The 26,855-nt window shown below is 39.9% G+C and overlaps 1 protein-coding gene and 1 non-coding gene across 17 annotated transcripts in view; both read left to right on the top strand.

Annotated features, from left to right (window-relative positions):
- The window catches only part of SPIDR (scaffold protein involved in DNA repair), a 512,165-nt gene that overhangs the window by 417,562 nt on the left and 67,748 nt on the right, over nucleotides 1-26,855 (top strand). For 15 of the 16 annotated variants that reach the window (XR_008477199.2, XR_013527828.1, XM_078352483.1 and 12 more), the window contains one exon: nucleotides 19,460-19,600. The exons of the other annotated variant lie outside the window; for it this stretch is intronic. Coding sequence is in view for 13 of the 15 variants with exons in the window: in XM_078352483.1 (XP_078208609.1) it covers nucleotides 19,460-19,600 (141 nt within the window). In the remaining 2 variants the exon portion in view is untranslated. The remainder of the gene's footprint in view (nucleotides 1-19,459; nucleotides 19,601-26,855) is intronic. 16 annotated transcript variants of the gene reach the window in all.
- LOC118148664 (U6 spliceosomal RNA) lies at nucleotides 10,748-10,849 on the top strand. Its single transcript, XR_004735584.1, has one exon. It is a non-coding gene; the product is annotated as a U6 spliceosomal RNA (small nuclear RNA).

Raw genomic sequence — 26,855 nt, 5'->3', positions numbered from 1 at the left:
GGCAACCCGAGCGACCCTTATGGGGATGAAACTTCAGTATTTTCACTGTGGTTAAAGGTACAGGATCCTAGACAGTTGATCAAACTGCATCAAACTAAATACGTGACACACATGCAAGTAAAAGAGTAGGGGGGTTCATCAACGTCAATACCCTAGTACGTATGGTTTATACTATTAGGGTAACTGGGCAATGGGCAAAGTGTACAGGGGTTCCCTCTGGGGTCTTTCTTTCTTTTTGTTTCCTTTGAGACAGAGTCTTGCTCTGTCGCCCAAGCTGGAGTACAGTGGTACAGTCTTGGCTCATTGCAAGCTCCGCTTCCCAGTTTCAAGTGATTCTAGTGCCTCAGCCTCCCGAGTAGCTAAGAATACAGGTGCCCGTCAGCACGCCCAGCTAATTATTGTATTTTATTAGAGATGGGGTTTCACCATGTTGGCCAGGCTGGTCTCAAACTCCTCACCTCAGGTGATTCGCCTGCCTCGGCCTCCCAAAGTGCTGAGATTACAGGCATGAGCCACTGCTGGCAGCCTGTGGTATTCCTTAGAACTACATGTGACTCTACAATTAACTCAATAAAAATTTCAATTAATGAAAAGGCAGACTGGAAGCAGTGGCTCTTGCCTGTAATCCCAGCACTTTGGGAAACCAAGGCGGGTTTGAGATCCTTGAGCCCAGGAGTTCCAGACCAGCCTGAGCAATATAGCAAGACCTCATCTCTACAAAAAATTTAAAAATTAGCTGGGCATGGTAGCACAGGCCTTAATCCCAGCGATTAGGGAAGCTGCGGTGGAATGATCGCTTGAGCCCAGGAGGTCAGTGCTACACTGAGCCATGATCATGCCACTGCACTCCAGCCTGGGCAACAGATTGAGACTCTGTCTCTTTTTTCTTTATTTTTATTATTTTTTTTAAGGCAAAAGAGGTAAGTATTTTTGAAAACTTGTTCCATCGGTAAATGTCTATCAAATTATAAAACGTCTTCTGTTCACTGGCAATCACCAAATCAAAGTCCAGACTGGCACAGTTGCGTCAGCGGTTTTATTTGTGTCTTCCTTAAAGACCAAGCTTGCAGCAGCGTTTTGTTGTTGTTAATTTCAGTAACACAGTAGTTTCTTAAAATAAAGATGATATGTGAGTATAGAAAAGGCCTTTCTCAGCCAGGCACAGTGGCTCATGCCTGTAATCCCAGCACTTTGGGAGGCTGAGGACGGCGAATCCTTGAGCCCAGGAGTTTTAGACCAGTCTGGGAAACATGACATAAACCCGTCTCTAGCAAAAATATGTATATTAGCCAGCCTGTTGGTGAGTGTGCCTGTGGTCCCAGCTACTCCGGAGGCTGAGGTGAGAGGATCAGTTGAGCCCAGGAGGTGGAGGTTGCGTTGCGGGAGCAGAGATGACAGCACTGCACTCCAGCCTAGGAGACAGAGGGAGGCACTGTCTCAGAAGAGAAAAAAGGCTGATGGTTTTTGTGGGTTTTGTTTTGTTTTTTTTTGTTTTTTTGCCTCTTCTTTTGGCTAAATCACTTTTAGTAAAGTAAGATTGTTATTCCTTTCGGTTCATTGATATTTAAAAGTTTACGTGTCACACTTTGATTTCAACAAAGAGAAAATATGATTTTTAACTGGATAAAAAACACGTTTCTGTGCAGTAGAAGTCGTGCTAACATCTCATGTTAAAAAGATAAACAACAGGATTAACTGTTTACTTTGGGAGTGCAGAGGCTGGTTGTTTTTGAGAAGAAGAACACAATGTCCTGCTGTCTCTGGTTTCCCGGCCGTCCTCGAGGCGGCTGCAGGAGTGGGCGAGGCCCCCGCCCTCTATGCGTCCCTGCCCCGCCCGCGCTCCCGCCTCGCTCGCCCCCGCCCTTTCTCAGTGGCTCCCTAGCGCTTGGGTTCCAGCCCTCTTTTCCTCTCTCCATGCTCCCTTTTCTCTCTCTCTCTCTCTCTGTTTTTATCAGTTCATCCTCCAGTTTCTTCTGTTTTTTCCTTGAGTCGAGGCTTCATAAGAGATTATAAAGTGGAGGGCAGGTCTTTGTTGATCTTTCGAGGCTGCTTAAGTTGACAGTGACCTAGAATGAAACAGCCGGGCCTGACTCCGATTCCGGGAATTCTTGGTGGACTGCTAAGAACTGCTCCCATAACTCACGTAAACATCCCACATAGCCACTTAATCTGCCCTCTCAGCACATGCGTGCACAGGCACACACGTTTGCTGTGCTCTCGCTGTCCCTCACTTGTGTAGCTATGAAACTGAGCCAGTGAATGAAAGAAAGGGAAACACATAGTTTTGGAAAGAGGGGACGGGACAATTAAAACTTAAAAGAGAAATTAAATTGTACTCCTACAACTTCCCCTACAAATCAAGAGGTTTTTTTGTTTTTATTCCTTGTGATTTATTCTGTTGCCTTTACAGATAAACAAGACATGTATTTTTAGTTTTAAAATATTCTTTAATTGGCATAATGTACATTAAGTTGGTAAGAGAAGAAAAAAATTCTTAAAGACAAATATTAACTTCATAATGGACTTTTATACTTCCATCGTGAACAAGGAACCTCTTATCTGTATTATTTATGTTGCTGGGAATGTGCGGTGGAAAGTGGTTTCATTTGGGACCAGTTTTAATCAGCTCTTCCAACATGGTCCAGGCCTCACCTATGGCTCAGAAATGCAGAGAATCAAAGTCCTGCAGAATGGCTGCTGATGGCTGAAACAGGTGATTCTGCTGCTACTCTGTTCCCCTGGAACCACTTTCTGACTGCTGCCTTGTTTTCCCAGTTGAGAGGGGTGGAGTGTGGCTGGCTAGGGTCAGGGACCAGCTGTAGACATGGTATTTTAATGGTTATGTATTGCTTTACCCAGAATGGAGCTTTACCTTACAAAGCAAAACTGCAGTAGGTAAATGATGATGTCAGCATCATAAGGCCGATCACATGTTGGGTTCCCATGGGAAAAGCTCACATCTGTGTGAGATGGCACCTTCCTGTGAGCCCCTTCCCATAAGATTAGTCCTTTTCCAAAGAGGCAGACACCTGCTTCAGGACTTAGGAGAGCTGGCCCTTACTGAAAGAGAATCCTATTTTCTTGTCAGTTAACTACATCTCTAACAATGAGAATTTGTCTGATAGGTAAAGGAAACTCAGAGTTTGAGCACAGAAGAGATGCAGGCACTTACCTGAGTGTGAAACAAATTCACATAATCTATATTGTGCAGGTACCGGAACTCCTAGTGCCTGTGTCCATTCATACCATGTGGTGCCTGCTCCCCTACACTGCAGTCTTGTAGTCAGGAAAGTGGAGTTAATTGGGTGAATGTCTAAGGGAGAAGCATTGATCTTAAACATTACATAAGTGGAATTCACCTGCCAGATCTTATTCCAAGAACTTTTGAATGGCTCTCTGGCGGATGAAATTAGTGCAGTTCTGAGACTCTCATTCTAAACACATGTGCTCTACTTCTTCCCTGTGAGATATTTTATCATGGCTGTTCTAAGCACTTATCCTAGTTAATCACTCCTAAAGATAGCATGGGGCGTAGAAGTCGCCTGCAGCACGGCCTTAGCTCAAGATTGCTAGCAGTGGAGAGTATGGTGTACTGGATGTATACCTTTGCCTTCCGCGGTGGATTTGCTATGGTAGGGCGGCAAAGGAATGTACTCAGCTGCTTCCCAAAGTGGAAACTCTGTTCTATGAACATTCATCACATAACTTTCGGATGTCAGATCTCCTGCTGCAGCCTGGCTAGCCACAGGTTCCCAGTATTTCAGAGCTTACTGAGGATGGTACTGGTGTCTGTTGGTTGTCATGCAGAGCACAGCCACACACAGTAAGCATCTGCTCCTCAACTTGGGTGCTGGTGTCTGAGCTGCAGCTGCAGCCTTCTCTTTAGATATACATCTATTTAACCTTCCTTAAACTAAAATAACTGAAAAGGACTTCTAGAGAATAGCTCCTTGTCTTATAAAAGGACTGTCAGCCCAGAGAGCTTCTGTGCCTTGTCAGTAGCAGCAGAGCCGGGATCCCAATGCCCTTGCTCTCCTGTTTTGAGTCACATTCTCCACAGAGCAGTTTGGCCTTCCCAGTTCTATGTGAATCAGCCCTGTTCTTGCTTGCATCCTGTCTCGAGTCACTAGAGCAGCCTCTGGGTTCTTTCACAGCTCCCTGTTCTCTGAAATGGGCCTATCCCATGCCTGATGTGGAAGCTGCTCTTCACTCTCCACGCCTGCTCACCTCCTCTGAACCTCAGGCCAGTGCAGGCGCTCTCTCCCACATCCCTTACCCACTAGTATGCTCTCTGGTCTCTACCTTGAAATGTTTCTTGAATATCTTGAAGGCGTTCTCACATGCTGACAGAAGCCAAAGAGGCAAAGACAGTGGCAGCATCAGAGGGCTGAGACCAGGTGTGGAGGGGAGGATACCAGGATGGACCCATGAGTCCATGCCTCATCCTGAGACAGCCACCGTGGGTGTTGACCTGGTGCTACCAGAGTTGCAGATTTCTCAAGATAACTGGAAAGTTGAATTTTATGTAAAGTCTTCCAGTTTCTAATTTTAGTTACCAGTTTCTGAAAACTTTAATACTGTATAAACAAGAGAAAACATACCAGCCAGTGAGCATCACTTTGTACCTTCACTCCTTCCTCTCAGCCGTTTGTCATTGATTAGGGCAGTGGACTCCCACTGGGTCTACAGAGACTGTCTAAAAGTTCCCTCTTCAAGCAATCTTCCACCCTGCCCAAGAGTGACATTTCTGAAACAAACATTGTATCAGTATATTCTTTTAATCCAGCACTTCTGAGTGGCACCTCCTCATTTACTCATTGATGACAGGAGCCAGATATACTGACACACATAACCCCTAAGTCTCCCAGTTAGGTCAGCCTCCTTACACAGCCCTCACACAGACTCTATCCTCCTCTGGGCATCGAAAGGTGCCAACTGCACCCAGCCATGGGAGGGGCCTCTCCCTCCCCCACCCACAAAACCCTTTTCCTCCCCAGAGCCATACTCCCTTCTTTCTAAGAGAAAAGAATTCTTCTCAAATTTTTAATTTTTTCACAAATATAAGTTTAATTTTTAATTAAGAATAATGCAACAATAATAATAGTAAGTAATAGTCTTTCCTCTTATCTCTGCTTTCCCCTATTGCTATGGTCTGAATGTTTGTATCTTCCCCAAAATTTATATGTTGAAATCTTCATCCCCAAGATATTAGGGGCTGGGGCCTTTGGGATTAAGATCCTTATAAAAGAGGCCCATGAGAGAGTTCTTGACCCTTCCACCATAGAAGAGGTTGCTTCTGAAAGACAGCTGTCGACCAGGCAGCAGGCGCTCACCAGATGCCAAACCTGCTGGTGCCTTCATCTAGAACTTCCCAGCCTCCAGAACTATGAGCAATACATTTCTGTTGTTTATGAGCCACCTCATCTGAGGTATTTTTGTTAGAGCAGCTCAAATGGACTAAAACACCTATCTTGTCTTTCTCCCTTACTATCTTCTAGCCTCCTTGCAATTTCTCCAACGTGGAAAACCTCTCTCCCATCCTAGGGTTTCGTACATGCAGTTATTTCTGTTGTCATTGTTCTCTCAGCCTTTGCATGACTGGTTGCTTCCCTCACTTTAGGCTCAGCGTAAAGATCATTTCCTTTAAAAAGCTTTCCCTGACGACCCTGGCTAGACCTACCCACCACCCCAGTGCTGTCTCTCACAGCACTTTATTTCCTTCCTAATACTCACACAATCTGCGGTTGCCCTATTGTGTGTGATTGGTCTCTCTTGCCAAGGAGCAAAGAGGGCAGGGACTGTTTGCCTGCTACCCTGTACCTAGCACCTCACAGGGCCTATCCAGGATGCAGTCCTGCTGCATTTAGCACATAAAGGGATGGATCATTGATTTACTGGATACCCCCAGAAGGCCAAGACACTGTTATGGAGCACAGTGACAAACCCCCAAATGCTTTTGTTACTAAAAATCTTGTGACACGTATTTCATGGCTCCACGGCCCTTCATGCCTCACTGCATATGTTGCACTTCCATTATCTGGCTTTGCAATTTTGTACTTGGCTCATTTCTTGGGTTCAAGCGAATCAAGATGTCTCTTAAGAAATAACAACTCACACTTAAGTCTACAAATTCAGAAAGGATATTTGCCAAATATTCTCAAGATATATAAATAAAGGCTAAAGAGCCGTTTTGTTTTCTCACATGACACATGCTAATCATCTAGAGAATCTTTACTTCCAATGGAAATAAATCAAAGAAACAAACCAACTTTCAGAATTGCAGAGTGAGGACACAGTAGATTCTCTTTTTTTATTTTATTTTTTATAGAAAGTGATTTAATTAGAGAAAGAGAAACAGGAGAAGGAGAGAGAAAAAAACAGCTAACTCTCACATTGAGTGGGAGAATCCAGAAAGATGGAATCCAGGAGAGGAAAGCAGCTTCCACACTGAGTGGAAGGGAATAGAGAGAGATGGAGTTTAGGAGGGGAAGACAGGCTTCCACGAAGGGAATGTTCGTGGAAGGGTACCCAAATGTGGAGTCCCAGTAGATTCTCTCTCTAACAAACATTTAGCTAGAGAAAATTATGAAAGATAGGCATTTAAAAATTCTAGAAATTGTCCTAAGGGATATGTTTATCCAGCAAATGGATAAACATTCTATGAATGTAATCAAAAATAACTACTAAATCTCAGTGAGAATATCAAGTCTGTGGCCTGTGAGCCACGATCCACTCCCCCACCATCCAAACTCATTTTATAGACTAACCTGGGGTTCTACTTCAGGGGGTCCAGTCAAGAAGATGGTCCTCTCTACCCCCAACCCCCAGTGTAGGGTACATTTCACTCTTCATGGCCAGCTTTCAGCATCTCTCATCACCTACCAGATGAGTCAGGCCAAGACCTGATTGTTCCATCCCAGCTCACCAATAGGTTAGAGGCTTCATGCTAGAGAGGCCAACCTGGAAGAATAGTGGTGGAGGGGTAAAGCAGGCAATAGAAACTGCATTTGGAGAGGTCCAGATGTTTGATTTAGCAGACAGAAGATTTCAAAGGAGCCGTTATAACTATGTCCAAAGAACTGAAGGAAACCATATCTAAATAATTAAAGGTACATATGTTAATACTGTCTTATCAAATAGAGTGTCAGTTAAAAGATACAAACTATGAAAAGAACCAAATGGAAATTCTGGTGTTGAAAAGAACAACAGTCGAAGTGAAAAATTCACCAGAGGGGCTCAACCGTAGATTTGAGAGGGTAGAAAAAAGAATTCGTGGACTTGAAATTAATATAATCAGGCTAGGCGTGGTAGCTCATGCCTATAATCCCAGCATTTTGGGAGGCTGAGGCTGGTGGATCACTTCAGCTCAGGAGTTCGAGACCAGCCTGGGCAGCATGCAGAAACCCTATCTCTACAAAAAATACAAAAATTAGCCTGGTGTGGTGGACTTGGGAGGCTATGGTGGAAGGATCACTTGAGCCTGGGAGGTCAAGGCTGCAGTGAGCCATGATTGTGCCACTGCACTCCAGCCGGGGTGACAGAGTGAGACACTGTCTCAAAAAAAGAGAGCAAGAAAGAAATTAAGCTAAGATTGTGCAATCTGAGAGAGAAAAGAATGTAGGATACAAAAGAGAACCTCATAAAAATGTTGGACATGATTAAGTTCACCAAAATATGCGTAATGAGAATGTCACAAAGAGAGAGGATGATGCAGAAAGTATTTGAAGAAATAATGGCTGAACACTTGTCAAATTTGATGAAAAATTTTAATATGCATATACAGGAAGCTCAGTGAACTCAAAGGAGGATACAGTCAAAGTGATCTACACCCAGACACCTCATAGTCAAAATGTTGAAAACCAGAGATAAAGAGAAAATCTTGAAAACAGCAAAAGAAATATGACTCATCATATAGTAATACAAGGGAATCCCAGTGACTGTGCAGCTGACTTCTCATCAGAAACAATGGAGGGCAGAAGGCACTGGGATAATATCTTCAAAATGCTGAAAGAAACAAATTACTTACACCATACTTTCTTTCTGGCCTTTAATTCCTGAGGTTAGGTCAGTAGGATTAAAGATTAATTGTTTCATCTTAGACAGCTCACCTTTTAATTTTTATAGAAACCAGAGACCGCAGTTGTTCATCTTCATTTCGAAGTGTTCTAGCTTTATACTTGTTTGAACTAGACCTACTTATTAGTCACAGAAACCTAATTTTTGTATAAAATTTCCTTTTCTTAAGTCACAGAACCATGAGAAATTAGTTTGTGCTGTATAAATGTTTTATAGCCACTACAAATTAAATAATGTCATACATATCTGTGGAAATATTAAGACCAGTTATCTTAAGATAGGTGGTACATTCTTCTGGGTATCACCTGCTAAATACTGCTTATACACAGTATGCGTACCTAAAATCATGTGTTTCTGGATCAGGTGACCACTCAGGGATTTCCTGGCATTCTTGGGTATAAAATATTGTATTATCAAGGAGATTGAACACAGTAGTAATTTATGGTTTTGATATCTTAAAATACATGTTAGAAAAAACATTGCTAACAACATTTTGGTGATAGTGCTAATTTTTGAGAAACACCTATTAATACTTTGTGAATATTAGTGCTTAATGAAACAAATTTTTTGCTTTTTTGATGAAACATAATTTGGAACATAATCTTTAAATAGAAAGCTATTTGAAATAATAACCTCTTATCCTCTAAACCACTGTGGTTTTCCTAGTCACTTTAAAAATTCATCACTTTTTTTTTTTTTGAGACGGAGTTTCGCTCTTAATACCCAGGCTGGAGTGCAATGGCACGATCTCAGCTCACCTCAACCTCCACCTCCTGTGTTCAAGCAGTTCTCCTGCCTCAGCCTCCCGTGTAGCTGGGACTACAGGCATGCACCACCATGCCCAGCTAATTTTTGTATTTTTAGTAGAGACGGGGTTTCACCATGTTGACCAGGATGGTCTCCATCTCTTGACCTCGTGATCCACCCACCTCGGCCTCCCAAAGTGCTGGGATTACAGGTGTGAGCCACCGCATCCGGCCAAAAATTCATCACTTTTTAATTACTGTGTTTGAAAAATTGATTAACCAATTTTTAAGTATTCATAGTTTTTGGTTCTTCCAGTTCTGTAGGACTTTAAACTGTGCTTTCCAGTAGGGTGGCCACTAGCCACATTTGATTATTTATATTTAAACTAATTAAAATTAAATAAAATTTAAAATGTAGTTCCTCAGTTGTATCAGCCATATCTCAAGTGCTCAGTAGCCACATATGACTAGTGCCTACCACATTAGACAACATAGACATAGAACATTCACTCCATCCTTGCAGAGAGTTGTCTCTTCCTTATTGCTGACTATGGTGGTCTATAAATCAATTTCACCTGCACTTGAATTCTAATGGAGGTTTAGCTCTGGAAATTAAGCTGGTAATTCTGCACTTCTGTAAATTTAAAGATATATTTATATCAAATATGCTTATATATTCATTTGTTAGTTTGCTTATTTAATGTTGTATGGTTTTGTGCAAGATAGTAAATCTTTCTGATCTTCAGTCTTCTATGTGCTAAATAGGGATATTAATAGCCTAGCTCTTAAGCGCCTTTTGAGGAGAGGGATGCAAATAGAGCAGGATCTGGCAATGACTGACAACTGTCAAGATGAACATCTAACCCACATGCACTATGAAAAAAATTAATGTTTATATTTTAAGCTTCAAATTTGTGGAAGTAATGTATTATGTAGCAACATACAATGAATGCAGTAAGAGTTAGTAACAAAAATAATATATTTTAAAACCACTATAAAATTTGAAAAATACTTCCAAATAACTATTGGATCAAAAAAGAAATAATGACAATTTTAAAATATCTACAACTGATAAAAAAATAAAAATACTAAATATTAAAATTTATGTGATGTCATTAACTTGATATTTAGAATAAATTTTAGTCAAATTAGCTCAACTTTTAAAAGAAGAAAGGGGCCAGGTGCAGTGACTCATGCCTATAATCCCAGTACTTTCAGAGGCCCAGGCAGGCAGATCACCTGAGGTCAGAAGTTCGAGACCATCCTGGCCAACATGGTGAAACCCAGTCTGTATTAAAAATACAAAAATTAGCCAGGCATGGTGGCACATGCCTGTAGTCCCAGCTACTTGGGAGGCTGAGGCATGAGACTCGCTTGAACCTGGGAGGCACAGGTTGCAGTGAACCAAGATCATGCATTTGCACTCCAACCTGGGCAACAGAGGGAGACTCAGTCTCAAATAAATAAATAAAAATAAAAAGAAGAAAGGACTGGACACAGTGGCTCATATCTGTAATCCCAGCATTTTAAGAGTCCAAGGCAGCAGGATTGTAAGAGACCAGCCTGAGCAGCATAGCAAGACCTCATCTCTTTAAAATGAAAAGAGAAAAAAAAAAGGAAAAGCCAGGCATGGTGGCATATGTTTGTGGTCCCAACTACTCAAGAGGCTGAAGTAGGACAATAGCTTGAGAGAAAGCCTGCAAATTAATGAGCCAAGCCTCCAACATAAGAAATAGGAAAAGAATAATAGAATCAGTCCATAGAAAATGGAAAAAAAATTACAAGAGTAGAAATTATGACATAAACAATGACTAATCAAAAGCAAGAAATAATAACAACCCTTTGGTAAAATTGATAAATAAAAGATACATAATAGTAAAAAGGAAAATTAGGAATATCAATTCCTTTAGGGATTAGAAACAGATGTGCTCACTTTGGCAGAATGTCTACTGTAATTGGAAGGATACAGAGAAGATTAGCATGGCCCCTGGGCAAGGATGACATGCAAAGTCATGAAGCATATTTTTGAGTAATATTCACAAAACTTGAAAAAAGGTAAGAATATTGCTATTAAGTTTGAAAACAGACAAGATAAAAAAACCCCTAGAAAAATTTATTACCAAAATATCTTAAGAAAAAAATTTAAAAGTTCAAATAGTCCAATTATCATTAGGGATGTTGAGCTGGTAGTTTAGAATCTACTCAGGAAAAAAAAAAAAAAACAAACACTAAAGCTGAATGATTTTATTCCTTAATTATTTCAAACTGTCAAAATAGTTTATTTGAGTCTTATACTTTGTATCTAAAATTTTCAAAAAAAAAAGGTAATCATCGACTCATTCTGTGAAGCTAATATAATGATCTTGATACCAAATTTAGTATAAAAATAAAATTAAAGATCAATATCATTAATGGACCTAAAGACAAAAATCCTAAATAAAACATAGCAAATAGGATCTTGGCTTTACATTAGGAGTGAAAAATTACTTTAATACTTGGAAAGAATTTGTAATTGGTCATTTGCCATGTTAACATGTTAAAGGGGGAAAACAGTTAGTTCAATTAATACAGATAATGCATTTGATAAAATCCAACACTCATTCATTATTTTAAAAAAAAGATTCCTTAGCAAACTAGGAATCCCCACCTGGGTGAAGGATATCTACAAAAAAAAACAAAAACAAAAACAAAAACCACCAACAATAAAGCAAACATTAGTGACTGTGAAACATTGAAGGCTTTTTCTTTAAAGTAGGAACAAAATAAGGATGCCCAGTCACTGGCTTCTCTTCAGCATTGCCCTGAAGGTCCTAAAAGGCAGTCAGAAAAGAAAATAAGAAGCAAAATTGGAATTATGAAATAATTGCATAAAAGTATATTAAAAGGATTACAAATAATAATAAAATTTAGTAAGTTGATGGACTATTACAAAAGTTCAGTATACAAGGCCATTGTATTCTTAACACACGAGCAAGATGCAACAACAAACAAAAACACCACTTAAAATAGAACACAAAACCGTAGACAATCTAGACGTAGATCTAACAAAACATGTACAAGAGCTATATGGAGAAAATTATAAGATTTTATTATAAAAGTTGACCTAAGTACCCCACTAAGAAAAAGATTTATCTACCAGTCACTGTACCATGTCCTGTATCACTATATCATGTGAATGACTTTAATGCTTACAACACCTCTCTAAATTAGATTTTCTTATTTTGTGTTAAAAATGAATGAATTCAAGCTCCTACAGATAAGTAACTTTTGTAAGATCCAAAGTTATTGACATGATGCTGCCCCCCGGAAAGCCATTTGTGTTCCACTGAATATGATAAAATGTATGATAAATACCTGGTGGTTCAAGAAAAACAAGTCAATCATGGGGACACTTTGCTGCTCAGACCTGTCACACTAGCACAGATTTTAGGAGATAGTGTTTCACTGGGCAGGAAGCATTGACAAGTGGGTGGAATTCAACGTGGGCTGCTGATAAACTCATGCTGGTCTGGGCAGTCTGTGGAATGCCAGTTCTAATCCAGTTGAACCAGGGGGGTGATGACTCCACCTCGGGCCTGAGCCAGCCTGCCTCTGAGCTGCAGCTGTGTGAGCAGAACAGAGTGGGAGAGTGTGTGTGGTGGGTGTGAGCACCAGGAAAAGAATAGTGATAACTCATCTCTAGGGCAAAAGAATAGACAGAAGCACCCTTCCTTGTTATTTGAGGCAAAGGAAAATGTCAGGGCAAACTTAAAGACAAAGGTAGTAGCCAGTTCTACACCTCTCCCTTCTCAACACAAACAATCAAAAATATAGAAACTTTGTATATGGATCTGTGGAGATTTTTGTATTTGTCTTCACTTTTGTATAGGTTAAAAAATAGCATTTAAGGCAAAGTCTTGGGCATATCAGGAGGAGATGAGCAGGCCTTAATATAATCACATGTGAAAGGTAGCCGGCCACCATGGTTGTTCTCTATCAGGAGAGCCTGGAGATAGATTTCTCGTAGTAAATGCAGCCTGGTCCTACCTCCAGTTCCCCTCCATGTCCTAGTCCCCAAGGCTTGGCCTGGACTTCCCTATTTAGATATGGAACAGAGAAGTGAGTCATGTGAAGAGGTAACCAGGAGGTAAGGAGGCCTTTAAATGGATGTATAGACAAAAAAAAAAAGACATTATAAATTCAGCATCAAAATGTATGTTTTTATACCTGCTCTCAGGTAGCATACTAGAAACTAAAAAAGACCTTAGCACTTGGAGAGAAGGGAGGGAAACAAAACATGATTGGACTATGAATGGAAAAATTTGTTCCTGTCTAGAAATCTATACCCAGCTAAACTGCCCATAAAGTTTGTGGATTGATTACCAACAACTTTATGAATGGTTTTAAAACTTTACCTTACACTCTCTTTTTTCAGGAAAGTAGAAGACAGGAACTACTGAATTGAAGTCAAAAGATGTAGGTGTAAGAAATAGCAGCTCCAACATATTAGAGCAGCAAGGGAGAACCCCCAGATTTTGTGCCAGTAGATCCTGGGATGATATTGTGCCCAGGTATACAGATGCTGACCCATCCAGATTGGAGTACAGCAGACGGCTCCAGAAGAGCTTTTCAGGGTACAATGCCTGTGAGGTTAAGCATCCTGAGAGAAGATCTTGGTAATTGACTGAGGTTTAGGGTAGATTTTATGATCAGTGCATAAAAAACTAATTTTAAAATGAATATAGGGAGCAAATTGTGGTGGCTTGTGTCTGTAATCCCAGGGCTTTGGGAGCCAAGGTGGGAGGATTGCTTGAGGCCAAGAGTTTAACACCAGCCTGGGCAACATAGCAAGACCCTGTCTCTACATGTGTATATACATACATACATACATAAATGTATATCAGAAAAGTAAGGTAATTATGTGTTATTATACTAAAGCCTATGAATTTCCTTATGTATTGATGTAATCCATACATTTCAATGTGTGGTCTTTTGATTATCAACTAGGTCAAAGTATTTCTCTGTCATTTCCTATTTGACCTAGGAGCTGAAAAAAAGCTTGTGAATTTTCCAAATGTAAGAAGATTTTTAAAATATGTATTTTTTATTTTATTTTTTTATATATATGAGGTCTCACTTTGTTGACCAGGCTGGTCTTGAACTCCTGGCTTTGAGCATCCTCCCAAATCGGCCTCCCAAAGTGCTAAGATTACAGATCTGAGCCACCACATCCAGCCTCTAGTCCTCTCTTATACATCTTCCATGTATGCTTGAGAATGCATTCTTTTCTAATTACAAGCAGTTTTTCTAATTGTTTATCCAACAAATCAAACTAGGTATATGCAAGTTTTCTAAATTTTTACTAACTTTTTCATCTGTTGACTTAATAATAGGCAGAGATGTGCTAAAATTTTCCACAGTGGTAGTGGATTTGTTAATTTCTCTGTGTAGTTTTATTAGTTTATGCTTTATATATTTTGAGGCTAGTAAGAGCACAAAAGTTTGTAATTGTATGTTTTCCTAGTGAATTAAACCTTCTTACCTATATTAGTGACCTCTCTATCCTTAATAATACTTTCTTAAAATCTAATTTGCTTACAGTCAAAACCACCTTTTCGGCTTTATTTTAACAGTAACCAAAACAGCATGGTACTGGTACCAAAACAGATATATAGACCAATGGAACAGAAGAGAGGCCTCAGAAATAATACCACTCATCTACAACCATCTGATCTTTGACCTGACAAAAACAAGCAATGGGAAAAGGAATACCTATTTAATAAATGGTATTTGGAAAACAGGCTAGCCATATGCAGAAAACAAAAACTGGACCCTTCCTTACACCTTATAGAAAAATTAACTCAAGATGGATTAAAGAGTGAAACATAAGACCTAAAACCATAAAAACCCTAGAAGAAAACCTAGGCAATACCATTCAGGACATAGGCATGGGCAAATACTTCATGGCTACAACACCAAAAGCAACAGCAACAAAAACCAAAATTAACAAATGGGACCTAATTAAACTAAAGCGCTTCTGCACAGCAAAAGGACCTATCACCAGAGTGGACAGGCAACCTACAGAATGGGAGAACACTTCTGCAACCTATCCATCTGACAAAGGGCTAGTATCTAGAATCTATATAAAACTTAAACAAATTTACAAGAAAAAACAACCTCATCAAAAAGTAGGTGAAGGATATGAACAGACACTTCTGAAAAGAAGTCATTCATGTGGCCAACAAACATATGAACAAAAGCTCGTCATCAGTGGTCATTAGATAAATGCAAATCAAAACCACAATGAGATACCATCTCACACCGGTTAGAATAGTGATGATTAGAAAGTCAGGAAACTGGGAGGCCAAGGCCGGCAGATCACATGGTCAAGAGATCGAGACCATCCTGGCCAACATAGTGAAACCTCATCTCTACTAGAATATAAAAATTAGCTGGGCATGGTGGTGCACATCTTTAGTCCCAGCTACTCAGGAGGCTGAGGCAGGAGAATTGTTTGAACCCAGGAGGCGGACGTTGCAGTGAGCCGAGATCTCGCCCCTGCACTCCAGCCTGGCACCTGGCAACAGAGCAAGACTGTGTCTCCAAAAAAAGGAAACAACAGATGCTGGAAAGGATGTGGAGAAATAGAAACACTTTTACACTGTTTGTGGGAGTGTAAATTAGTTCAACCATTGTGGAAGACATTGTGGCAATTCCTCAAGGATCTAGGACCAGAAATACCGTTTGACCCAGCAATCCCATTACTGGGTATATACTCAAAGGATTACAAATCATTCATTCTACTATAAAGACATATGCACACATATGTTTATTGCAGCACTGTTCACAATAGCAAAGACCTGGAACCAACCCAAATGCCTGTCAGTGATAGACTGGATAAAGAAAATGTGGCACATATACACCATGGAGTACTATGCCACCATAAAAAAGGATGAGTTCATGTCCTTTGCAAGGACATGGATGAAGCTGGAAACTGTCATTCTAAGCTAACTGACACAAGAACAGAAAACCAAACACCACATGTTCTCACTCATAAGTGGGTGTTGAACTATAGAACACATAGACACAGGGAAGGGAACCTCACACAGTGGGACCTAGGGGCTAAGGGAGGGACAGCATTAGAAGAAATGCCTAATGTAGATGACAGGTCGATGTGTGCCGCAAACCACCATGGCACATGTTTACCTATGTAACAAACCTGCATGTTCTGCACATGTGTCTTAGAACTTAATTAAAACTAAAAAAATTTTGTCAGAAACATTTTTTCCTGTCATTTTACTTTTAATCTTTCTGTACTTCTGTTACCAGTTTATTGGAAGACATTTTTATTTCTTTCAAACAACATGACAGATTCTGTCTTTGACATGTTTAAATCATTTTTGTTCCATTTCTAATATGCAGGGCTTTTGTTTACCCTTTCACTTATCACTTTTTTTTTTTGGCTGTTAAATGTTTTTTCTTTATGTTTTCCTTTTTTGTTTGTTTTCCTATATTTCTCACTCAATTTTTTTCCTCTAGGGATTAGAAGGTTATATTCCCTGTTTCTGTTCTTTGGTGATTATCCTTGAAATGGTATCCCATATACTATTCTTAAGTTAATGTCTTCACTCTAGGCTTAGAGTGATATAAGGACTTGGGAACACTTGAGCTCCAGTCACCCCCCGTTTGATTTCCTTGCTATACATTTTCAGTTTTTCAGCTCTCTACACATTTAATATTACTGATTATGTTGTTATTCTATCCTACTGTACTTATTTTGGGTTGTTTGTATTTTTGCTGATTAGTTCTTCCTGTATCTCAGACCTTTATTCCACGATAATTTCCTTATTCCTAAAGTACATAATTTAGAAATCACTTTGTTTTTTGAGACAGGGTCTCACTCTGCCACCCAGGCTGGAGTGCAGTGGCACAATCATAGCTCACTGCAACCCCCAAACTTTTGGGCTCAAGGGATCCTCCCATCTCAGCCTCGTGAGTAGCTGAGGCAACAGGCATGCACCACCACACCTGACTAAATTTTTTATTTTTTTAAAAACAGGGTCTCACTTTGTTGCCCAGGCTGATCTAAAAACTCCTGGTTTCAAGTGACCCTCCCACCTCAGCCTCCCAAAGTGCTGGGATTACAGGTGTCAAGCACTGTACCTGGTCTAGAACTCATTTTAGTAATTAGTAAATACTTCAGATTCTGTAGGTAGAAAATCCTCCTAGTTTTTCTTTGTCTAAAAATGTCCCAGGCCAGTGTTGGTGGCTCACACCTGTAATCCTGACACTTTGGGAGACTGAGGTGGGTGGGTCACTTTACCAGAAGTTCGAAACCAGCCTGGCCAGCATGGAGAAACCCCGTCTCTACTGAAAATACAAAAATTAGCCCGCTATAGTGGGGGGCACCTGGTAATCCCAGGTGTTCAGGAGGCTGAGGCAGGAGAATCGCTTGAACCCAGAAGGTGGAGGTTGCAGTGAGCCGAGATTGCACCACTGCACTCCAGCCTGGGTGACAGACTGAGACTTCATCTCATAAATAAATATTAAAAAATAAAAATGTCCTTAATTTGCCATCATTCTTGAAAGGAGTTTTGCTGATATCGTTCTGAGATGGCTTTCAGAATTCTGAAAATAATCCAGTCTTCTGACTTCATTCATTGCTCTTTAGAAGGTTGATTTAAGTCAAATATGTATTCCTTTGCAGATGTACTGTCTTCTAAATCTTCTCATTGTGTATGCTTTTAAAATCTTATTTGTGTGCTTCTTGCTTTTAACAACTCATAGTTTCATTACAGTGAGTATGTTAGTTGGATTTCCATTTAGTTGTTCTGCTTGGTATTTGTTTGTTTGTTTTTTCTCCCATTGTTTTTATTTTTGAGACAGGTTCTTGGTCTGTTGCCCAGGCTAGAGTGCAGTGACATGATCACAGTTCAGTGCAGCTTCAACCTCCTGGGCTCAAGTAATCCTCCTGCCTCAGCCCCTGAAGTATTTGGGACTATGGGCATGCACCACCACACCCAGCTAACTTTTTTTTATTTTTCCTAGAGACAAAATCTCACTACATTGTCCAGGCTGGTCTTGAACCCCTCAGTTCAAGTGATCCTCCCACCTCGGCCTCCCAAAGGGCTGGGATTACAGGTGTGAGCCACTATGGCCAGCCCCACTTGGTATTTGTTTTTCTTCCTGTATCTTAAATCAGTTCGGAAAATCTCTCAGTTACTATATCTTCATATTATTGCTTCCCTTCCTCTGTCTTGTGTTTCTGAAATTCCTATTAGACGTATGTTAGACCTTCTCGCTTTGCTCTATTTCTGCACCTTCTCTCATGTTTTTTTCTTCTTAGCTCTCAAGCTATATTCTAGGCAATTTGTTTAGATTTATACCTCAGATATCATATATACACTCTTCAGATGCATATAGCCATTTGTTGCACCTACTCAATGAATATTTTTGTTTCAACAAATGTAGCTTTCATTTTTGAAGATGTAATTGCATCCTTCTTCAAATCTATCAAGTCATTTTATGTAGTTTCTTGTCTCCTACCGGTATTTTGGGGACTTTTTACCTTTCTAAAACAGTTATTCTATATTTTCTATCCTTTAATTCTAATATCTCAAGTCCCCAGCAGGTCTATTCCCACATGACAGTTTGTTTCTTTGTGTTTGATTTTTCTTTGAGCATATCTTTGTTTGGCCTTACTCCACGGCAAACTAGCAATCCAAGTAAAGATGCTTCTTTTGCAATCTAGCAGGCCCTGTGGGCCTGGAAGACAGCATCAAGGTATCTACACTTCTTGACCCTTTTGCCAAGGCAGCACTTAAGGCTCCTGGCTTCATCTGTTCTCTTCTAACATGTACTTTTCTTTACATTCTTATCTTTAGAATAGTTTTCATGTCCATTTTGTGATGTTATTTACTGACTATAATTTCTTCAGGCTCCATGAAATGTTTTCTGAGAATGTGTCATTTTGTGATAAATAAGACTTCATTTACTTCAGTTATAAAATGAGAGGATTGGAAATTCAGTCATAAATAGGCTTTTATGTAAACCATCTTCTGAACTTAAAAACTAGAGGGAATCCCATCATGTCACTGACCTGTCCATCACAGCGGTGTTGCTGCAAGCTGGGACACCACGTTTTATCCTGCGTGGATATGCGTGTCTCTAAATGTGTAGTGTCTCAGAGAAAGCCTCTTATTGTTGTTCTCATCAATGTTATCCTGCAGCTTTTCTCAATATTGAGCATCCACACAAAACAAATATTTCTTTCATGGGAAACAGGGTAAAAAATGAGAAAAGGACACTCTGTATCCAGGTAATATAGTTGGTTTAAAAATATTATCATCTTGGTGTATTTTTCAGCCATATTTGACTTAGGTTTTAGTTTCATGCCTGTGAATGGTGATTCAAACACCTGCATGCACACGCGCAGAAAGTATGTCTTGAATCCAACTTTTTTATCCTGACTAACCCACTCAGGATGATCACCACAGTGGATATCTTTTTTTTTTCTTGTTTTTTCTTTAATTTATTTAAATTATATTGACCAGTCACCACAGTATATAGTGGTTTTCTAATGAAGAAGAGGGAAGTCTTGATCTCTGTATTAATCCAAACTGCCTCCTCAAAGAACAACTATGAATGCTTTTTTACAGAATCTGCCTTCTAGTACAAGATGCCTGTGGAATGTTTGGTGAAGTACACTTGGAGTTCACCATGTTGAAGGCAAGACAGTTGGAAGGGAAGTGTTGCAGCCTGGTGGGAATGAAGGTTCTACAGAAAGCCACCAGAGGAAGGTGAGAATGTGCGACCAATTTGCTACAGTGCTTGGTTCTTTTTTATTAGTCTTTTCTCTCCAATTCTATTTTTTATTTATTTATTTAACTTTAGGTGCATACTATATCTGGCATTTCTCCCCATATTATGCCTCCCCACCCACCACTGTCTCTCCCCTACCCACCCTAACTGCCCCTAGTGTGTGATGCTTCTCTCCCTGTGTCCATGTGTTCTCGTTGTTCAACACCCACCTATGAGTGCGAACATGGTGTTTGGCTTTCTGTTCTTGTGTCAGTTTGCTGAGAATAATGGTTTCCAGATTCATCCAAGTCCCTACAAAGGACACAAACTCATTGTTTTTTATGGCTGCATAGTATTCCATGGTGTATACATACCACATTTACTTTGTCCAGTCTATCATTGATGGGCTGTATCATTGATGGGTTGGTTCCAGGTCTTTGCTATTGTACACAGGGCTGCAGTGAACACATGTGCATGTGTCTTTATGGTAGAATGATTTATAGTTCTTTGGATATATATCCAGTAATTGGACTGCTAGGTCAAATGCAATTTCTATTTCTAGATCCTTGAGAAATCGTCACACTGTCTTCCACAATGGTTGAACTACTTTACACTCCCACCAACTGTTGAAGAGTGTTCCTATTTCTCCACATCCTCTCCAGCATCTATTGTCTCCAGATTTTTTAATGATCACCATTCTAACTGGCATGAGATGGTATCTCAATGTGGTTTTGATTTGCATTTCTCTAATGACCAATGATGATGAATATTTTTTCATATGTTTGTTGGCCTCATATATGTCTTCTTTTGAAAAGTGTCTGTTCATATCCTTTGCCCACTTTTGAATGGGGTTGTTTTTTTTCCCTTGTATATCTGTTTTAGTTCTTTGTAGATTCTGGTTATTATCCCTTTGTCAGATGGGTAGATTGCAAAAATTTTTTCCCATTCTGTTGGTTGCCAATTTGCTCTGATGATGGTATCTTTGGCTGTACAGAGGCTCTGAATTTTAATTAGATCCAATCTGTCTCTCTTGGCTTTTATTGCCATTGCTTTTGGTGTTTTAGTCATGAAGTCCTCACCTATGCCTATGTCCTGGATGATTTTGCCTATGTTTCCTTCTAGTGTTTTTATGGTATTAGATTTTATGTTTAAATCTTTAATCCATCTGGAGTTAATTTTAGTGTTAAGGTGACAGCCTCTGACTTGCCAGTCAGATGCACTTTCTGGTGAAGCAGCACCCCTCCCCACCTCGGTCTGCCCTGAGTGGGCTTTGCTCTCCATCAGACCAGACCTGTTGAAATGTACCTGGTACCTTGGTTGGAGCTAGGAGATCTCTGGATTTCTGTGTCTCTCTCACTGGGAGTTGTGCGCTGGAATTGTATCTATTCAGCCATCTTGGATCGACTCCCCTCTAATTCTGTTTTTAAAGGTAATAAACCAGGATCCTGGAGTTTGCCTGTAAAACAAGACCAGAAGTTGAGTGGAACCTATAAAGTACCTTTAGAGGAAGAATTATGATTGACAACAAAAAAAATTAGGCAGATTTCATGATTCATAATTTTATTTAAAATAAGATTAAAATGTTATACATGTGTTTTAATTATGAAGATTTGTCTTTTGCGTGTTTTCCTCACTGTAACAATAAAGCATCTTTGGGTGGTAGATTGTATAAATGAAAATCAAATTTAGTGAAAAGACATTTTGTGAGCTTTAAGCAAAATTCTCAAGTTGTCATGTCTTTGCACTTTCCATAGTAAGCAAGCTTTGTTCCCTGCCAGGTTTAATGGCACCTCACCCTAAAATGTTGTTTTTGATAGGCAGAGGTGGAGTGTTACAAAGACCTGGCCTATCTGTGCCTGTTCTCTGGTAATAATCCTAATCCATGAATTAGGAGAAAAAAGAAACATTTTCTATGGAACTATCCAGTCATATAGTGAATTGAGGGTTTTCTCAATCTTCTGGTTACATTTCTTTCTTTAAATAGTGTGTTATTTTACCTCTCGTCGATGTTTTATTTAATTATAGTAACATCTGAGCTGTAACAGGATCTGAGGGGAAAAAATCCCGTTGAGTGTATGATATTCTGCTTTTGGAGCATTTATTGATAGCATCTGCCAGGAGTTTGCATCATAACCACTCTGACTGTGGCCATTCTAAATGGTGAATGTTTAGTGAGCGTTTCTTTGACTGACCTCAGTAGGCATTTAGCTATCCCACAGGCCTTGACTTTGAGCGCTGTCTGTCTTTCCTGTGGCACCATACTGGTGAATGTCAGCTCTTCCTAAGAGCTTATTTTCCTGGGAGACATATATTTCATAGACATATCCCCTGTAAGCCCTGAGAAGATAAAAGCACATTTTTATCAATTTGTATAACTATGGTTTTTTGTTTTGTTTTGTTTTGAGATGGAGTTTTGCTCTTGTTGCCCAGGCTGGAGTGCAATAGTGCAATCTCAGCTCACTGCAACCTCCACCTTTTGGGTTCAAGCAGTTCTCCTGCCTCAGCCTTCCAGGTAGCTGGGATTACAGGTATGCACCACCACACCCGGCCATTTTTTTGTATTTAGTAGAGATGGGGTTTCACCATGTTGATCAGGCTGGTCTCCAACTCCTGAACTCAGGTGATCCACCCACCTCAGCCTCCCAAAGTGCTGGGATTACAGGCATGAGCCACCACATCCAGCCAGGTATGTTTGATAATAAATGCTTCCTCTTATTTATAAACAGGCAGCTGTATTATAACTTAATTGCATTATGTATTTGGGGAATGCTATTTGTCCAGATATTTGGAAAGCATGTCTAGATACGAGAAAAGCTTGATTGGGTCACATGAATCTTACCCTTAACACTGAACCTCATTTTAGTCCTCATTAGAATATTCATTGTAGGCCAGGTGTGGTGGTTCACCCTTATAATCCCAGCACTTTGAGAGGCTGAGGCAAGCCGATCACTTGAGGCCAGGAGTTTGAGACCAGCCTAGCCAACTTGGTGAAACCCCGTCTCTACTAAAAAAATACTAGCTGCCATGGTGGCACATGCCTATAGTCCCAGCTACTTAGCCTGAGGCACAAGAATTGCTTGAACCCTGGAGGCAGAGGTTGCAGTGAGCTGAGATTGCACCACTGCACTCTAGCCTGGGAGACAGAGTGAGACTCTGTCTCAAAAAGAAAAGAATATTCATTGTAAACGTTTCAGATTCACAGTCATCTGAGGACTACGCGTAGTTATGGTAACCATCAGTACTGTTTAACCATCAGTACCGTTTAGAGTGGGGCGCTCTTTGACTCGGCTCCCACCCACCTGAGCCTAGCAAGGATATGATGGGGCTCCCGCAACAGGATGTTCCAGCTGTCAGGCGTCCTGGTGTGCTCCAGGCCAGAGGCAGCTGTCCTGGCTGGAGACTGCAGGACATAGCATCTTATGGAAATACTACTGGGGAAGGACACAGCCAGACAGGACCCAGGAATCTTTGACTCTAAAGTTCCGTTTTTTTCACCATTCTTCTTTATAGCCATACATGTATCTAACATTTAACCTAGTTTTTGTGACTGTCACTAGAAGCCTAACCACCATCTATAACATTTACATGGGAAATGTTTTTTTCCATGGGAAATGCATTGCGTATTCCAGCCAGTTCATTTACTGATAAACGTTTGAACCTCCTTCCATGTTGACATTGGTGACTAAATATTTGATGCTTTTTTAGATTGGGATTAATTTCTTTATTTTATGTATTTATTTTTATTTTGCCATGCAAACATCCAAATAAATGTTTAGATTGTGTTTTTGTTCTTTTGGAAGCTATATCTCTTCAAAACAAATTATTAAATCGTTTTGGAATGCAGAATGTTATAATTGCCTGTTAGTGACATCATCCGTCCATCCATCCATGGCCCAGTAAACACAACATTGTGTCTCTTTTTTTTTCCTTTTTTTATGAATTATCATGTTTCATAGCAACTCTTGTAAACTTTAACAAAATACACTTCTCATAAACCTTAACAAAATATGCTTACTTCCCAAAATTCAAGCTAAAATGATTAATTTTATAATTTCAGTATCTAAGACAGAAAATACCCTTTTCCCAGTTGGAAGATAGTTGTATGTTTGAGCTAAGTCACACAGCCTTTTAGATTTAGCCTACCGATTTCATCTGATCCACAGTTCTGGTGATGGAACATCACTCAGCCCTACCTGCTATTGAAAGGCCGTGTTGCAGGGGACTCATGACCAGAGCCACCAGCTATCAGCCAGATACACCTATACAGGGAGCACCATTCCTGCCACCTGCTTTGATCCAGAGGCTTGCAGGAAAACAGTGACATAGCTTTTGTTTCTCTGACAGACTAATTTTTCGGATTTGAATGTCTGTCAACTGATCAGAGGAAGAAGAATTAAAAAAACAGCCTGAGCATCAGTTTGAAAACTGTACAGTTCTCACAACAGTGCCAGTGTGATGTATGCTTACTGCAGGACGTGCAGCGCGGCCTGTGCTTCCTTCCTCTCCGGGGCACTCCTGCTATTTCTTCCTCCGTGACTCTGTGCTACGGCACCCCAACCTCTGTCCTCCCAAGTGGTCTGTGGGGCACTTTAGTAGGCCAAACAAGCTGAGAAGTCACATGGCTTTGGTGTCATAATTCTGTATGCGAACTTTATTTTTTTTATTGCTGTTTATTATATGCTTTCATTTTTATTTGCCAGGGCAATACTCAGAAAAAAAAAAAGAAATTCCCTGAAATATGTTAACCTATTATAGGTATGGAAACTATAGCTAGCAAATTATTTTAAGAGGAATGGGGAAAGGGGACCTCTTTCAGTTCAAAAATCTACTGGAACTTATTTCCCAACTTGTTAAAACAACCACTGAGTCCAAAATGTATTATTAATTAATTTATTCATTTATTTTAAAGAAAAACCACACTCAGCCTTTGCCCTAGCAGAAGGGTATACAGAATGACCCACTGTATTTAATTTTCTTTTTTTAACTAAGGAAAATAGTTGAAATAACATATTCTGTAAAAAAGCAGTTCTTTTTTTTTTTTTTGAAAGAAAGAAAAAAAAGGAGTGAAGGAGAGGAAGAAAAAGAGGGAGAGAAAATGGGAAAGTAGCTTTATTCTAAAAATGGGTATTAATAATGGCCGATCAATATTTTGTGTATTTAAGGTGGAGAATGTATATTTTGTGTATTTAAAATGGAGAGCTCTATAAATATTTATTGAGTTTACTTGTTCCGGATCTGAGTTCAAGTCCTGGATATCCTTATTAATTTTCTGTATCATTGAGTCTAAATCTCTTTATGGGTCTTATGTATCTGGGTGTTAGGATCGTTAGCTCTTATTGTTGCATTGATCCTTTTACCACTGTATCTTTGTTGCTTTGAAATCTATTTTATCAGATGTGAGAATTGCAACACCTGCTTTTATTTATTTATTTATTTATTTTTGCTCTCCATTTGGTTGGTAAATCTTTCTCCATCCCTTTGTTTTGAGTCTTTGTGTATCTTTGGATGTGAAATGGGTCTGGATGTAGCATACCATTAGGTTTTGGCTGTATTTGTTGATTGGGGGATTTAGTCGACTTAAATTTAGGGTTACTGCCATTTGATGTTAACTGGCTATTTTATCCATTTGTTGATGTAATTCTTCTTTATGTTGATGCTCTTTACTTTTTGGTGTATTTTCAGAAAGGCTAATACTGGTTGTTCCTTTCTATGTATAATGCTTCTTTCAGAAGCTCTTGTAAAGCAGGCCTGGTGGTAATAAAATCTCTGAGTACTTGCTTGTTCATAAAAGATTTTACTTTTCCTTCAGTTTTGAAGCTTAGTTTGGCAGGATATGAAATTCTGGGCTGAAAGTTCTGTTCTTTGAGGATGTTGAATATTGGCCCCCACACTCTTCTGCCTTGTAGGGTTTCTGCTGAGAGACCTGCTATAAGTCTAATAGGCTTCCCTTTGTGGGTAACCTGACCTTTTTCTCTGGCTGCCCTTAGTATTTTCTCCTTCTTTTCAACCCTGGTGAATCTAACGATTATGTGCCTTGGGGTTGCTCTTCTTGAGGAGTATCTTTGTGGTGTTCTCTGTATTACCTGGGGTTGAATATTGTCCTGCTTTGCTATATTGGGAAAGTTTTACTGAATAATATCCTGAAGAGTATTTTCCAACTTTGATTCATTCTCTTCATCGTATTCAGGTACACCTATTAAACGTAAATTAGGTCTTTTCACATAGTCCCATATTTCTTGGAGACTTTGCTCATTCCTTTTTATCCTTTTTTCTCTATTCTTGTCTTTTCGTTTTATTTCATTAACTAGGTCTTCGACCTCTGATATCCTTTCTTCTACTTGATCAATTCGGCTATTCTAACTTGTGCATATTTCGCTAAGTTTTCGTGTTGTGTTTTTCAACTCCGTTAGTTCATTTATATTCCTCTCTATATTGTCTATTCTTGTTAGCATTTCGTCAAACCTTTTTTCAAAGTTCTTAGTTTCTTTACATCGGGTTAGAACAAGTTCCTTTAACTCCCAGAAGTTTCTTATCATCCACCTTCTGAAGCCCACTTCTGTTAATGGCACACGGTCCTTCTCCATCAGGGCTTGTTCTGTTGCTGATGAGAAACTGTAATCCCCTGTAGAGGGAGAGGGATTCTGATTTTGGGTATTCTCAGCCTTTTTAGGGTGGTTTCTTCCCTTTGTTATAAATTTATTTATCTGTCGTCTTTACGATTACCGCCTTTCTAGTTGGGTTTCTGAGTGGACGCCCAGTTTATTGATTCCCAGTGCTGGAATCCGAGCAACCCACTGCGCCAGCCAAAACAGCGGCGTTAAGACTGATGGTGCTCTTCTGCCCGGGAATCTCCTCCCGTTTACTCTGCACGAAGAGCTGCCACGCCAGCCACAAGAGTCTCGCTGGCAACCCGTAGGGCTCCTCTACTGGGAATCTTCTGGTCCGTGAGCGACGAAAATTCATCTGAAAGTGTGGCCTCCTCTCGTTCTCTGTCCTTTCACTGGGAGCTACAATCCCGAGCTGTTAGCGATCAGCCATCTTGGATCAATCCATATTATTAATTTATAGGTACTATTTTCTGTAGACCTCTTGAAGGTCCCTTTTACAGTAATGCACTGGAGAAGCTCATATTGAAGAACATTTTGTTCATACAACACAGAGGGTGCTGTCCCAGTATGGAGAATGACAAAGGAAGCAACTGACATGGTCTTTGACCTTGAATTGTGTCTCTTTCAACCCAAAACAGGACAGGCA

This window comes from Callithrix jacchus, chromosome 16 (assembly GCF_049354715.1).
Source record: "Callithrix jacchus isolate 240 chromosome 16, calJac240_pri, whole genome shotgun sequence".
NCBI classification, from domain to species: Eukaryota; Metazoa; Chordata; class Mammalia; order Primates; family Cebidae; genus Callithrix; species Callithrix jacchus.
This window is presented reverse-complemented; position numbering and strand designations above follow the sequence as displayed.